The sequence below is a fragment of the Vanellus vanellus genome, assembly GCF_965231255.1.
Source record: "Vanellus vanellus genome assembly, chromosome: Z".
In the NCBI taxonomy this organism is placed as follows: domain Eukaryota; kingdom Metazoa; phylum Chordata; class Aves; order Charadriiformes; family Charadriidae; genus Vanellus; species Vanellus vanellus.
In genome coordinates this window covers 56,999,018-57,015,363 of record NC_138908.1, presented here as the reverse complement: position 1 = coordinate 57,015,363, position 16,346 = coordinate 56,999,018, and the positions used below count along the sequence as shown (strand labels likewise).

The window sequence follows — 16,346 nt, the reverse complement described above, 5'->3', positions numbered from 1 at the left end:
ACTAATTACAGGCCTCCAATAGACTCTACACCACTGATCACAACCCTCTGAGCTCTGCCATTCAGCCAGTTCTCAGTCCACCTCACTGTCCACTCATCTAACCCACATTTCCTACGCTCATCTATGAGGATGTTATGGGAGACAGTGTCGAAAGCCTTGCTGAAGTCAAGGCAGACAATGTCCACTGCCCTCCCCTCATCCACCCAGCCAGTAAGGCCATCATGGAAGGCTATCAGTTTGGTCAAGCATGAGTTCCCCTTGCTGAGTCCATGTTGACCACTCCCGATAACTTTCTCTTTCTCTACATGCTTAGAGATGACATCCAGAATGAGCTGTTCCACCACCTTGGCAGGGATGGAGGTGAATAATCATTGAATGTTCCAGTGAATGCAAGAAGACTGGGGCCAAAATATCGTGAAAGCTCATGCGTACTACAGCCTTCAAGTCTGAGCCTGTGCTACCACCAAGAAACTGAAAACCAAACCCTGAATCTGTGTAAATGGCAATTTGGTGACATGCTGTGACAGTGGCAGTAAAGAAAGTTCTACACTATCACAAGAGCAGAGATAGATTAGCAAGGATGAAGAGGAAAGGAACAGATTTGCAGAATAATTAAGAAACTTTTAATTGTTCAGCTGCGTTTGCAGATGCTCAACACCCCAAAATCAAGCCTGAAGTGACTCACTCAAAACTGCAGTGGGAATTCCCAGACCTGAAAGTAAAATACAGGAGCCTTTGCTACCATACTGCATCATAAAAGCTGTGCTTGTGCAAGTGGTCTGTATAAGTGCCTCTGTGTGTGGAGAAATAGTTACTAGACAACAGCAGGATGAAGAAAGGACAAATACACACTGGAAGACAGCATCTGAAAGCCCCCCAAGAACTCATAGTGGTCTTGAAGCAAAAATTGGTAAGGTCAGGTTACCAAGGAGGTGCTGAACCTGCCCAAGGCCTCCAGCACGCACCAGCACCCATGACAGGTCATGTAACCCATGAAGGTAGTGGCTGCTCTCGGTGGACACAGACTACAGGGCAGTATGTGTAAGCACACCTGCTGAAACGAGGGACCTTGTGTGTGACTTTGAGCACAGTTGCCTGGGAACCCCTGGAGTGTGGGTACGAGCCCCTGCTCCTAAGTGAACTGCTGGGGTTGACCTCTCCGCTGCTACTCTAGCTGTGTGACCTCAAGAGTGTGTGTGTTGCGTGAGGCAGTAACTGCAAAAAAGTTATCTGCTATTAATAAGAACACTAATGAATAAACAATGTTCAAATAACTGTTGGTCATGACCTGTTTTTTCCCCTGACTCAGTACCTTATCAGTGATATTTACAACACCTGGTACAAAAAAAAAAAAGCCACAGAAGTATATAGGTGTCATTTGGATCTTGTAAATCTGTATTTTAATGCAGCTGCCAAAGTCATAGACAATAAAGCTGCTCAGAATTCCTCCCAAAGACATCCATTACTGCATCTCCTGGTTTCTGGCAAGCCCTGTATCACACAGATGTTTATAGTATTTTACCAGTATTCAGGTGTGCTGGTTTTGTCTGGGATGGAGTGAATTTTCTTCATAGTAGCTGGTATGGTGCTGTGTTTTGGGTTTGTGACCAAAATGGTGTTGGTAACATAGGGATGTTTTAGCTATTGCTGAACAGTGCTTACACAAGGTCAAGGACACACCAGTTTTTCACACCGAGCCACCAGCGAGTAAGTTGGGGGTGTGCAAGAAGCTGGGACAGCTGACCCCAGTGATATCCCAGACTGTACGATGTCGTGCTCAACAACAAAAGGTGGGGGAAGGAGGAAGGGTGGGACATTAGGAGTTACGGCACTTGTCCTCCTATGTAACCTTTACATGTGATGAAGCTCTGATTTCCTGGAAATGCCTAAACATCTGCCTGCTGATGCAAAGTACTGAATTAGTTCCTTATCTTTCTTTGCTTCTGTGCACAGCATTTGCTTTACCTATTAAACTGTCTTTATCTTGACCCACGTTTTTGTCCTGGTTTGAGGTAAAACAGAACCATTTCTGTTCAGTACCTTTACTTTTTAGCTAGGCCTCATCTAACTACTGAAATTAACAGCATATTGTGCAGAAAGAGTGGTAACACCTATGTTTATAGTTGATGCCAAGGCATGGTGTGCAGAGAGGCTCTTGCTTATACTTATTCCTATAACACCCAAGGGCAACAAACTTGGTTGTGTGCCCCGTTAGAGGGTCAGAGGCAGAAAAGTGTAGTGGGGTCCTACCTGTGGTGAGGAGCAGACAGGACAGGGGACTCAAAACTGACCAAAGGGTATTCCATCCCATCTGCCTCACGCTCAGTATAAAAGCTGAGGGATCAAAGGGTCAGCCTCTTCAATGGCCAATGTCTGAGGAGGTCTCTGTCTGTTCGTCTGCCTTTGATCCCAATCCTGAATCCAGTTCCTGTCTGTTGTGGAGTCCAGTCTGGGACTTCCCCAGTGCCTGTTGGTGATGTGATTGTCATCCTGAGAGCTTGATATGGTTTTGTATATATCTCATTATTCCCTTTTTTCTTTTATTATTAATATTTCATTAAAGTTTAGTTCCTTCTAAACTCATAAGTCTCTCCCTCTCTCTCCTGCCTCTCTTTTTGGAAAGGTAGGGGAGATCATCTGTTGCTCCACCTGAGCAGCCAGTCCAGCCCAAACCATAAGAGTTTCCTTACTTTTGCCATTTCTCTCCCCCATCCTACTGTGAGGGACCGACCAAGTGGCTGTGTGGGAATCAGTGGCCTGCGGGGGCTAACCCACAAGCTAGCACAGAGAATCCAGATTTTTCTGATGTCAACTTGCAGAATTACCCAATTTTGAAAAATACAGAAAGTCAAATCCACATCAGATGTGAAGCATAAATAAGGCTTGCCTTTTCTTGTCTTGCCCCACATTTTCATCTATCCAATATAACAGGCACAGCCAGAATTAATCAGTATTTTTTAGGCAGAGCTAAATCTGGCTGGGTCGAGATTTTTGGAACGCTGGGGCCCGCGTTTCACCAGCGGACACCATTCTCCTTGCGGCCTATGGATGCTCCGCCATCCTAGCGCCTGCCAGCCTCCGGGCTGGGCCGGGCTAGGCCGCAGGCCCTGCGGGCCGCAGAGGCCCTGGAAGCCCGCCCCGAGAGGCGGCCGAGGAGACCGTCCCGCTTGGCCGCCATGGAGACATTAACGGTCGCGTCCCCAGCGCGCGCAAAGCCCTCCACCCCTCCCCCGCCCTCAGGCCTCGCGCCAGCCGCTGGCCGCGCAGGGGGCGGGGCTCGGGGGCGGGGCTGGCGGGCGGCGGGGGCGGGGCCGTGCGCCGTGCTGAATGCGGCGCGAGGGCCTGCGGGCCCCAGCGCAGCGGGAGGGGGCGTGGTGCCGCCCGCCCGCCCGCCCGCCTCGCGCCCCCGCCCCCGCCCCGGTGTTGTTGTCTCTTTACGGCCGAGGCCGGGGGGGAGGGGAAGGGGAAAAGGCTCTCGCGAGATCAGCGTTGGCGCCGTGACCTCCATGTGAGAGCGGCGGCGCCTGGTAAACACTCCCCGGGGTTGGGAGATGGCTCCCGGGGGCGCCCGTTAGATCTGGCCGCGGCGGTTCCCGCCAGGCTCCGCCTCGCCTTGTGCCGCTGCCGCGGGGGGCTCGCGGCGCGGGCGATCGGGAAGTGGCTTGGGGATCGGCTCGGGTCTCCTTCCCTTTCCGCGCCCCTCTGAGGGAGGACGGCGGCCCGGCGGGCGGGGAGGCTGGCGTCTGTTCCGCGGGATTTGAAAATCCTGCCCCACTGAGCCGAACAAAGAGCGGGAGAAGCGCCCGGCCCCCTCCCCTTCTCCCTCGCCCGCCGCAGGCGCGCAGCCCGGGGAGCGGACCCTGTCGCCACCGCCTGTCCCAGACCGCCCTCCCTTCCCCGCCGCTGGCTGAGCGAGTGGGAGGGCGCGCACCATGTGGATCCAAGTCCGCACCATAGACGGCACCGAGACCCAGACCATCGACGACCTGAGCCGCCTTACCAAGATCGAGTGCCTGCGGGAGAAGATCCAGGAGACCTTCCGCGTGAGCCCCGACCGCCAGCGCCTCTTCTACCGGGGCAAGCAGGTGAGGCGGAAACGCCCCTACCTGGATGGCGGGGGTGGAGAGGGATGGGGGGGATTCCTCCTCCTCCCGCCCCGCGCCTCCCCTCTGGGGCTCGGCTCTTTGTGTGGCCCGGCGCCGCGGTCCCCATCCCCACCCGTGTGTGTCGTACTCTGGCTCCGGCTTTTGTTTACTCCCGTCCCGTCGGGCCTAGAGGGAGGCGAGGGGCGGGAGGCAGCCACGCCGACAGGCCTGACAAGAGGCTCCGGCACCCAGCCCGGGTGTTCTCCGCGGCCTCCCGCCGGCCGTTTCCACACAGGGCGAGCGGGTGCCAGGGAGGCCCCTTTGTGTGTTTGTTTTCCCACCTGAACCGCGGGAGGCTCCTCCCACAGCCCCTGCCGTTACCGCGCCGAAGTGACAGGGCGGCCGGAGAGGGCTGCGAGGGGGAGGAAGCCCTTCCAATCTCCTCTCCCCCTCCCGCCTCCCCACCCTCTAAGATCCCGGGAGCGGAGCGCCCGGATCGTGCTTCGCCCCTTTTCCCCGCGCCCGGCCTGTCGCTGCCTCTGCTGGGCGCGGGGGGGGGGGGGGGGGGGGGGAGTAGCGTGTAGCGCTGGTGTACCGCGGGCCGTTGCCACGGCGGAACGCCGCCCCCGGGGCCCGCACGTGGCGGGCGGCGTTGCGGGGGGTGGGGGGTGCGGGGGCGGCGCGAAGTGCCATGTCCCGTCAGTACGCGCTGCGGGCCGGTACCGCGTGCCCCTCCTCCGGCGCCGCGCGGCGGAGTAACGGTTTTCAGGCCCGCCGGTTGTGAACTCCTCCCCGCCGACGAAGGGGGGGGGGGGGGGGGGGGGCGGACACGGCGGCGCTCGCGGCCTCCCGGGGCTCCCGCGTGGGCGTGGCGGCGTGGCGTGGCGTGGCGGGGTCCGTTTGCGCGGGCACAGCCTGTGTGCGCCCCGCTCCTCCTCCGGCGCGGGGAGCGGCGTGTCACCGGTGGGCTCGGGGCGGCTGCTGGCAGCCTGGAGGGGCGCTTCATCCAGCCGGCGGTCCGGTGTTGGCGGGGTGAACGGCTGGAAGCTTGGTGTGGGCGGATACTTCCCCTCCCCTCCGGTGCTAGATATGTTTTTATCCGAATAGATCGCCTCAGGCTGCATCTTTACTGCTGAAGGGTGTAACCTTTCAGGCTGTGTTACATAAACTGCGAGATGTACTCAGTGCTGGAGTCGTTGGGTGATGCGCAGCTATTACCTGACAAGGAAGGTTATGGGATGTGTGGTATGTTTCTGGGAGTGCGGCTCTTAAGATGCACCTTCTTACAGCAGATGAGTGTTGCAGCGTTTGCCTAAAGTGAGTAATGCAAGGCAGTGAGATTTCTGCCTCAAAGCAGGTGAAGTGTGTATCTTTACAAACAAGTGGAAAAAAGTAAGGAATAGAGATTTCGCTATGACTAGGAGATAAGCATTAGTGGCTAGATGCTAAGCCTAGATTATGAACCCAATGGCAAATCAGTAGATTTTTGTGTTTTACAAGTCGGTAAGAGTAGACATTTGTGAGGATGTGTCTGTCAAGACCATTATGGACAATCTCGTTTCTCTGAAGGGACCAAATCAAGGAACATCAGCCTTGAAGTTGTGTAACTTGTTTAGCTCTGTGCTGTGCCAGCACACCTCTTTCTTTCAGTGCAGAGCTTGATGTGGGATGCGAGGTTTACCCAAGAAGCAGGGAAGATGAGCCTTTAATGGCTTATGCTTTTCTATGCAGTCTGTCAGTGGCCAGACTAATTAGCTTGAACATTTTAGTTAACAGATGTCTTCTTTAAGAAAGCAGAATAATGAAATACTATAGCTGAAGTTGCCTCCATGAGCAGCATTTGTGAGTGTAGTACTTAGTTTATTCAGTTTAGGACACAGTTGGCATCGCGTTCAGTGAAGAGTTACGGAGTTCTTTTTTATAGCTTTACTTGCCATTTATGTCCATTTTGTTGCAATTACCATAATTAATTCTGAAGTTTCCTTCGTGGTTATGGATTGGTTTTCTGATCCCATGGTGCTAGTAAGTAGGGAAAAAGGTCAGAAGGATTGCTCTTGCACAAGTAAAACTGGATGTTGAGAGACATGAGCGAAGGAAACTGTAAACAACTTCAACTCTCTCAGGGTTGTGATAAAATAAAAAAGAAGAAAAAAGGGCATGTCAATTAAAGGTGATATGAATAGAAAGTGGTATACTGAGGTGAACAACATGAAAAACCTGAAGATTCCTGCATGTGTTGGAAAAAACATTATCTAGTCTAAACTCTTTAACTGTTCTATCTGTTTTTTAGCACTCAGTATGGTTAAATCTGTGCAGTCTGCTAGCAGAACTCTGATCTTGCTACTGAGTACTGCTTACTGTAGTCTCTTTGGGAACTTTCTAGAAGTACTTGGACCTTGCAAGTGGTGATTACCAGAAGACTAGCTAAATAACCTTTCTTCTAAAAAATGGGGGCTGTATGAGGTTATAAGGATACAAAAACCTAAGTCAGTCACTGTACATGGACTGACTTTCAACAACTTCATGTTCTTAGCTTGCAGTAGAGAACAGCTTCAACTAACAGTGTCCATGTCCAGTTAATGTATTTTATGTGGTATACTGTGATTTGCTATTGTCTGATCTTCAAACACAAATGCAGGACCTTAAATGGGCAGTCCTTCATGCTCCTATTCTTAAGGGTTGAAATACCCTAGAACTACCGATGAAGACCTAGTGTTGTGATTAATGTTGTACTTTGTATTACTTTTTTTTCCTCATGAATCCAGGAAAAACACTACTTGGTTGAACAATCCAAGACTGGTTTCTGTTTTTTAACTCTGCAAGGAGGACCTACATGTGGCACTGAAGAGTGAGCAAGACAGTGTTACTCTATAACTTGGTCTGGTCTCTGAGGACTTCCTGGACTCTCTGGCAATCCACATTTCTGCAGAGCTGAATAACTGTCTATCAGGCAGAGAAGTCAAGTCATTCTGTAGATTGAGGTAAAAATTTCTGAGGAAAGGGAGTAGTAGTGTATGTATAGTTCTTTACTGTGGTGCAATAACCTGGTTTGCAGTTAGCCAGAGAAGTCTACTGAACAATGAAAAACCTGCAGTGATACCTCTTGCTTTTGTTGTTGAAGTTGGATCCTTGGCTGGAAGGAGTTTCTTGGAGGGGCACAAATATTTTCTTAAGCTGTAATAAATCATATCTTAACCTTGCTCCACCGTAGACTATTCCCATCTAATGCTTTATCTGTGTTGTTATATGTTAACTCTGAGTAAACCTGTAAATGACAGTACATTGTGTGAGGTCATCTAAAATTCAGAAAAGCAAGACAAGACATGCTGTCTTGTCTTCTGGCAGCATACTCTCTGTCCTAACTGGAAAACCTATATAACACTTCTTGATGAGAATAGAAGTTCTGAGGTTCATTCATGAAATTGAAGGAGATGATATAGCAGATAAATTCTTGGCATCTTGACCTACCAGAGCAGATTTTCTATAGGACCAAGCTGTAGTTGTTGTGGGATTTCTGACTTTCAGTTACAATGCTGGAGAAATTGAGCAGTAAAAATACATTGAAGTTTATTTAAATTTGAAAACTTGCCAGAGAACTTAAGGTTGTCCAGAAGACTGTAAGGGTATTAATACCAAGTTCTATTTCACATAGAACTAAATGTGCGCACTGTTGTATTTCAGCAATATGTATTGTTTATGGAATATAAAAAAAATATGTAATCATGTGTTGCCTTTTTTGATCATCCTCTCCCACCCTGTTGGAATATGAATTCAGTGAAAACTTGTAAATGGCTATTGTTGTTAAAGAAGCCATCATCTTAACTGGCTTTTCCATAGTGCTTGCCAGAGTCAGGGAAGAACATCATAGCCCAAACACTTCTTCCCAGTACATGTGAGAGGCAGTGGCTGAAATTGCTTTTAAAGTTGCTAATCTTGTTGGTGAGGAAGACACCACAAAACTGTTTCATGGGACACTAGAGTCAACAGGTGGAAGTGAGAGTTTAAGCCACTTATTTACTTGATGTGAAAGTTGTTGCAAATCAGGTTTACTTCATGAGAAGAAATTCAGCTCTGCTTTTGTGCACAAAAAAAAAGTATGGTAGTATGTTATCATGTTACTTAGCTGTGAAAGTTGACAAGTATAATTTGTCATGCCTGTGCTGTGATGCCCAAGTGCCTAGAGTTCTGTTTCTGTAAATTTCACTGAAATGGTGGAGGGGTAAAAGGACTGGAGGAGCTTTAGTTTTGCATGAGAGCATCCTTGTGATAAAGCAGCCTCAGTGGAACATACAGTTACAAATCTGGCAACGGGACATGCCTTGGTTTACCTACAGCTTTTCTTATGCAACACCTCTTTATCTTCTGCTGGCCTGGACTGGCACGTGAGCCAGTCTTGTGTGAGTTCAAGCTTCTAAGCTTCAGGTTTGGAAACTGTGTGTTTAAGGGCTTCATAAATACTTTTGGCTTGGGTGAATTTCCAGAAGGATAGAAAAGCATTATTTGTGGAGTCTTTCCCCAAAGAATGGGAGGACTAAACCTATTCATAAAACAATCGAGTTTCTTAACACAATCTCTTCCCAGCTTTATTTTGTGTGGAAGATTGTAAACATTTTCAGCTGCAGCTGTCCAAACCCCATCTGCTTCAGGCAGAATCTGTGTGTGAGAAATCTTCAACTGGAGCAGTTAGTTATATAGTTAGTTATATTTTAGAGAAATAATATGAAGAAGTCTTAGAAAGAATTTGCTGTTCTGTGATGAAGCCAGTAGCAAGTAGCTCTGTAACTTGATGAGAGAGAGTCATCTGGAGTCTCCAGGGCAGATATGATCAGACAGCATTCCAAAATTCCATGGACTATACTTTGAAATCAGCTGGCAGTAGTTGTGGTAGCCCTATTAACAAGGTTTTTATATGATTGTGGAAGTTGTTTACTGAAATGAGCTTCTTGTTAAATTATTACTGTTAAGTCTACTAATGCAACATACCATTCCTTGGTACTGTTCTCTTTGTTATTCAAAGCACCTAAAGAAACTGATGGAAAATCTGAAGCCTATGTGAAAACAGAACACTTTATACTATTTTGTGTGTATGACTTCAGTATTAGGAAGCTGGAAAAACATAATATAACCTGTAAGAATTTGCAGCCAGCTTTAAGGCTATATTTTGTGGCATGCATATTTATTCATGTAACCTAGTTAGGATAGTTTAGTACTTGTACTTTTTTAATTAATCTGGAAGCTCTTGGAAACTGGACATTTCTTTTTGTATTAAAAACCCCCACAAACTCTTAGACGCAGAACACACCTGATGCAGGGCCTAGACTGACAACTACATGATGAGGATTTCCAGTGATGAAATATGATCAAATGTTGATATCACTTATACTGGTGGAAGTTATGAGATGATTCTCTTCTTTAAAAGCTGTTAAATGGGTGTCGGTTCCTAATCGTTTAGCTGTTAAATTATTAACTGCCCTGATATAGTTGGCTATTATAAATTATCTTTTTTAGACTTTTGTTGTTGATTACAGAACATTCAGATAATAACCAGTTCTTCATTACAGGTACCCTTACAAGCTGCAGATAGTCATTTGCCCTCCCTGGTACCACTGTTGCTGAACTTCAGTTGCCTGTGCTATAGAAGTCCATACCATCATACAGGAGGTACTTGACCACTCTCATCTAATCAGCATAGAGATGGATGAGTCTTTCCATGCTTCTAAGGATTTCAATGCAGCTTTATATTTTGACACAGCTTTTTTTTTTTTTTTTTTTAAAAGTATCAGGTAATCCTAAATATCAGCCAGAAGACATCATGAACTTTTATTTATTTGATTAGAAGACTCCTGAGAACTGCAAGAGATGAGGAACCTTGCTGCTCTAACTTCATCTTCCAGCTAGAAGTTAATGAGCAAATGTTCCTTTAATGGGATTGAGAGTTGCATCCAAGAAGAAAATGACATATCTAAATTAACAAATTTTTCTGTATCTGACCCAGTGATAAAAGAAGAAATAATCTTCAAAACCTGAACTTCTTACTAAAAAGCTTAACTTGGAAGAGGTACAGACATGAACCCTGTACAAGTCATTGGTTGAGACTGAGAATGACTGCCTTCACCATGATCTTCTGACTAAGTCAAGAAGTGTTGCCTTACAACTCTTGACTTTCAGCTGTTTCCGTGTTGGCACTAATCTTGTACACTGGAATCTTTTTTGGATTATAGTTAGTCCAGATCAAAAGGTAAAATGTGTTAGTACCACCTGTACACTCTGCAAATAATTTTGTAGTAATGTTGTAAACCCCACTGTTTTCTTAGAGAATGTGGCCTTAAAAAAAGTGGCCTTAAGATGTAGGCTTCTGTTCTTAATTTTAGTTACAGAACATCAGAAAAAGTGTGAATTTCTTCATAGAGAAAGCTAGTCTTGTTGGTTGAGTACGAAGATGACTAATGTACATTTATTGTGGTATTTGTACTGAGATTGATGTGTAATTACAGACAGTGTCAGCAACAAGATTCTGTAATTTCTTCCTGGGTTGTGTGGTTTCGTGTAATATGCCAGATTTCCTCTTTGTGTGGAGAGTTGAAGCAGCAGAGCATCTTCACGCTATGCTATGAACAAACTCATTGATTGTCACTATAATAGTAGAAAAGCTTTTCTTAGATACTGGAAGCTTCCATAGTCTTCCTTCTTCAGGAGTTCCTCTTGTACGCTTTCTGCTGAGTACTGTGGGAATCTCTGTAAAACTGTGATACCTGTCTAGATTATGATTTATTGAGAGTAAGACAATTGATACCATCTGGTATTATGACTGCCTTTTTCCTTGAGTCCAGGGCAGATGATTAGCTGTTGTACAACACGCATAAGCAGTCAAAAGGGAGCACACTCTCTGATATAAAGACTAATTCGTGTTACCTTGTTGGTGGGATTTTTGGTGGCATAACAGTCATGTCTTCAAACATTTTTGTAGGCTGCTTTGAAATATGCATCTTGTAGCAAAAAAAATGACAGCATTGAGTCTAATCTGGACCGTGTTCTCCAGACACTAATAACTTGTTTTGTTCCTGGTCTTTCAAATGTTGTGATCTGCCTGCATTCTGTTCTGGTGGAGGGATGTGGATCTAGAGTCCGTTAGAGAACTTCCTTGTTCTTTACCTACTCATGTGTTCCACTATGATTTCACTTTAAAGAGTGTAAGAGAATAAAGAGTATAAAGAGAATAAGACAGAGCAATGATTTTTTTCTTTTGATGACTAAGTTCTCCCTCTTGAAATGACGGAATGATCTGCCATTTGCATCTGTTCATTTTTAACACCAGGCTATGCAGTCCAAACTATTAAGAAATTAAAAGGTAGCCTGAATCTTGGAGAACAAATTGTCAATGCTGGGACTTTTAATGAAACTGTGTAAATTAAGATGCTTCTAGTGGTAAAGCAAGAAACATGAGTGCAAAGTCTCAGTCTGTTTCATTTGGGGCTTTGCTTTCATTGAGGAGCTTGTTACAGAGTGAGGGGTGAAAAGCACTGGTAAGAGTGACCTAGGGCTTCATTGGTATTTCTTTCCAAGCAAGAAGGTTCTCTTTCAGCTTTGAAAGTGTAAGCAAACTGGTCACGCTTTGTGAATGGCTGAAGTCCATGAGCCAAGTGTCTAATATTATCTAGTAAATGTTACTGCTATTTTCTTGACATGAGTTGGTTCCATTGACCCAAAACTCAGTAGTATACTTAAAGGCTGATTTTTGAATTTTCAGTTAGGCTTTTCATTACTAGGTGCGGGTTGGAGGTATGTTTGAATGCTTCTATAAAAATGTTAAGTGAAATTCACAATTCCAACGGTCTTCTTGCAGGCAGAGAAAGTTAGGTTTGTACAGCAGTCCCGAGATGGAGAGTACTAGAAATTCTGGAAGTCTACTTTGCTTGCTTTCAGTGAGTACCCAGCTGGAAGTTACAGGTTCTTGATTTCTTCAGACTAACTTGCCCTCTGGGTGACTCCTGGAAACAACTCGTAATCAGTTTTTTCTGCTGAGCTTGAAGCTTTTTAGCCTTATGCATTTGCTGTTAAAGAAATTTGTAGGGTGCATGTAATACCTGTGCAAAATAAAAGATTGATGTCACTTAACTTTTCATCATACTACTTTAATTAAAGAGCTATTCTGCATTCATTGTAGTTTCTTTCATCTTTATTGCTACATGTAGGCACTGCTCTAGTTCTTGGAAAAGAAAACCTCAGAAGATGCTCAAAGGCACACTTCCATAAGTGATTAAAAGTCATGATTGTCAAGTGGAATAGCTGGATTAAGGTGATGTAGAAACTTATCCTCCTGGATCACATTTTAAGATAAAAACAGTAGGCAATGTGTTCTTACAAGAATGATTATGTGCTTTCTTGGGAGGTCTCTGTACAGGCTGTGTAACCCATAATGAGCTGTGCTTCTGCTAGGACTTGTAGACAAGTTAATGTGATAGTAATTGGTGAATTACTTGTCAGCTGTGGGTTTTTTTCCAAGTAATGTAGTATTGTGCTGCAATCTGCATGATCATTCATGTTCATGTAAATGCAGCTTCTACGTGTTTTTAAAGGCATTTGTGGCTTGATGTGAAAAGACAGTTCTAACAGTGACGGTAGGTAGGTATCAATTCCAGTATTGCATTGCTACAGCTACTCTTGTGTAGTAGTGTAAGCACAGTGTTGTGTTACCTTTAAGTATTTATAACAACCTTCTATAGAAGTATTTTGAAATGGACCGTGTCTTTAACACATGATCTATGAAAATATATTTGAAAGGTGTAGTCTGTCTCTCTACTTATGGATATTTAGTATAGTGAAAGAATGTTAGATACAGTAAATATAGCTGCTCTTTAGTGTCACTTCATTCAGAATATGTTAATGAAGCCTTAAAGGCTTTTGAAGCATGCCAGTTGTTAAGAGGAAGACAAACTGAAAGTGAAATCTACTGCTAAGGAAACAAATACATCATTTTTTAATGACAGTAGGATCAGAAGAGCTAGCAAAATTTCATAAATGAAATTGCCTCTTCAATTATCTTTGCTTTAGTACATGTTCTAATCACCCATTAACTGACTTGAATGAGATACAGCTTGATTATCTGGTACTTGCCTGATTACTTTTGTTTCTGGTTTGCATGTTTAAACTTGTGAATGACAAGTGTCCTTAAATGCTTAGTGAATGATTAAGTAAACATGTAATGTTTCTTTTTTTTTTTTTTTTTTTTTTAATACACGGACCAGGCAAGCATTCTCAGGAAATATTCTTAGTATCTTTACACAGCAGAATGGGATGAAATTGTTTATATGTTCATATAAGTAACTTTTGTTAGAAGTGAGTATACCATGAAGCTGACCGGGAGGGGCTGGTCAGCACCTATTCCCACAAATTGCCAGACTGGTTTTTGATGATATTTTCTACCTTTCTGCATTGAATATTTAAGTTGTATGTGGGGTTATTTGGGACTCAATTCAGTAATGCTTTCCTGAATTTTGATGACATAGTAAGGCAGTGTGTGCTGGGAAATAAGAGGGGTGTGTGGGTGTTGGGTGTGTGTGTGTTTTTTGTGGAGTTCGTGGTAAGAAGTACTGTATTCCAGGATGGCTTTAAAATGCTATCTGTCTGTAGAAAGGAAGGTATCATGCTTTTTCTCCTACTGTTTGTTAATATCCAGACATAGTGATAGGGCCTGAATCTAATACTGCTTTAGTAATATAATTTGAAAAGTCGTCTTACAGTCCCTGGCCAGTTTGGAACAAGGTAGGAGGTATTACTCTATCTGGAGGTACAGGTACACTGTAAAGTGATGTGCTTCATTACTGTTTTCTTACTCTAGTAGTCATAGAGTCACAGAATGGTTTATGTTGGAAGGGACCTTGAAGATCACCTAATTTGAACCCCCCTGCCATGGGCAGGGACACCTTCCACTAGACCAGGTTGCTCAAAGCCCCATCCAGCCTGACCTTGAACACTTCCAGGGACGGAGCATCCACGACTTCCCTGGACAACCTGTTCCAGTGCCTCACCACCCTCAGAGTGAAAAATTTCTCCCTAATACCTATTCTAAATCTACCCTTTTCCACTGTGAAGCCATTCCCTCTCATCCTATCACTACAAGCTCTTGTAAAAAGTCCCTCTCCAGCTTTCTTGTAGGCCCCCTTCAGATACTGGAAGGCCACTATAAGGTCTTCCTGGAGGTCTCTCCAGGCTGAACAACCACAACTCTCTCAGTCTGTCTTCATAGGAAAGGTGCTCCAGCCCTCTGATCATCTTTGTGGCCCTCCTCTGGACTTGTTCCAACCAGTCCATGCCCTTCTTATGTTGAGGGCTCCAGAGTTGGATGCAGTATTCCAGGTGGGGTCTCATGAGAGCAGAGTAGAGGGGCAGAATCACCTCCCTCAACCTGCTGGCCGCGCTTCTTTCGATGCAGCCCAGGATACACTTGGCCTTCTGGGCTGCGAGTGCACGTTGCTGGATCATGTTGAGGTTCTCATCAACCAGTGCCCCCAGGTCCTTCTCCTCAGCGCTGTTCTCAATCCATTCTCCACCCAGCCTGTATTTGTTCTTGGGATTGCCCTGATCCATGTGCAGGACCTTTCACTTGGCCTTGTTGAACTTCAAGAGATTCACACAGGTCCACCTATCAGCCTGTCCAGGTTCCTCTGGATGACATCCCTTCCCTCCAGCATGTCCCCTGCTCCACACAGCTTGGTGTTGTCGGCAAACTTGCTGAGGGTGCACTCGATTCCCACTGTCCATGTCACCAACAAAGATGTTAAATAGTACCAGTCCCAGTACTGACCCCTGAGGAACACCACTTGTCACTGCTTGCCACTTGGACATGGAGCCATTGACTGCAACTCTTTGAGTGCAGGCATCCAGCCAATTCCTTATCCACGGAGTAGTCCATTGGTCAAATCCATGCCTCTCCATGTCTGCGAGGTTAAGCCTTATTGACCAAGATCCCTTTGTTACATTAGTGTCGGTATAGTATCAGTAATTCAAGAAACATCATCTTGTGGTTCTTCTCTCCTGTTGTGGAATGGAGTTCTTTAAACACTGATTCTTTTCCATCCTTGTTACTCCAAGGATTTAAATTGTCAGTGGTGCAATAATGCTGGGAATAGGTATACTTGTAGATACACACATTAGTTCTTGTAAGTCAAATAGTGTGTGAACTCTATTTTACTAGTTGAATTTCTGTTTTTCTGTGCTTTGTTCCCAGAAATAGACAGTGTGCCAGTGTCATTGACTTGGTCTAAATTTATATGGTTGCTAATATTCTGGGAACATATTTTTTGGTCATACTATAAACAGGTGCTCTTTCCCTATCACATTGCCGAACAGTACATCCTGCCTCATTTGAAGTGTGCTTATAGTAATCTTATCTCTGTTACAGTGCTTCCAGACTTAAGTGTGATATCGTTGGTTGTAGAACAATGTGTAGTTTTAAAATATGTCTGCAAAGAACACTGGTTATAGAAACAAAACAAAAAACCTTTAACCAGTTGAGCAGAGAATAGAATACTAATTCATTATAAATTAATACCGTAGACAGTTTTGCAGTCACCAGTTTATTGTGCTGACCGTTTAGTTAATGTTCATCAAAGCTGACTTTGATTCTTATGCAGGAATAGGTAGTCTGTGTGCAGTGGTGGGTGGGTGTGTCATTAGAGAAGGCTGCTTCTTACTCAAGGCCTAGCCTAGGTATGTCTTGCTTTCTGAACGTGTTAAATATAACTATTCCTGGACAGATTACTTTTTTTAAGTCGTCTTTTTTTTTCTTTCTCATACTAATAGGGAGGATTCAGTTGTGGATCAAAGATACCACTTACTCCGCCATCATAACTGATGAACAGATTGCAAAGACTAGATACAGGACATTTTTTAGTTGAGTGTTAACACTGGTTACCTAGTTATGGTGGATGATTCAGACTGGAATTTACCAGCGATTATTTAGATCTTCCCTGAATTAGCTTTAAACTTTAAACTGCAGTACCTCAGAATATTTTTCTGTCAGCCTGCTCATGGCGTGTCCTGAGAGAAAGGGAACAGAGAATTTCTTTGCTACCTGCCTGTTCAGTGTACTGGGAGCAAGGTTATCCTCTTCTCTCCACTACATTAGCTTTCAGAAGACTTCCTCATACCATAGGATTCTAGAAATTACACACTAGAACCTCTGAACAGTTTGTCCATCTAACTGGAACAGAACAACGGAGCAGAAGTTATGTTGTCTCCAGTAACTTCCAATGTATTAAT

The 16,346-nt window shown here is 44.9% G+C and overlaps 1 protein-coding gene across 1 annotated transcript in view; it reads left to right on the top strand.

The window, feature by feature from the left end:
- Positions 1-3,519: 3,519 nt before the first annotated feature.
- Positions 3,520-16,346, top strand: part of UHRF2 (ubiquitin like with PHD and ring finger domains 2) — a 95,581-nt gene continuing 82,754 nt past the window's right edge. Inside the window, exon 1 of the mRNA XM_082497105.1 lies at positions 3,520-4,085. Within this exon, the coding sequence (XP_082353231.1) occupies positions 3,933-4,085 (153 nt within the window). The 5' untranslated portion in view covers positions 3,520-3,932. The remainder of the gene's footprint in view (positions 4,086-16,346) is intronic.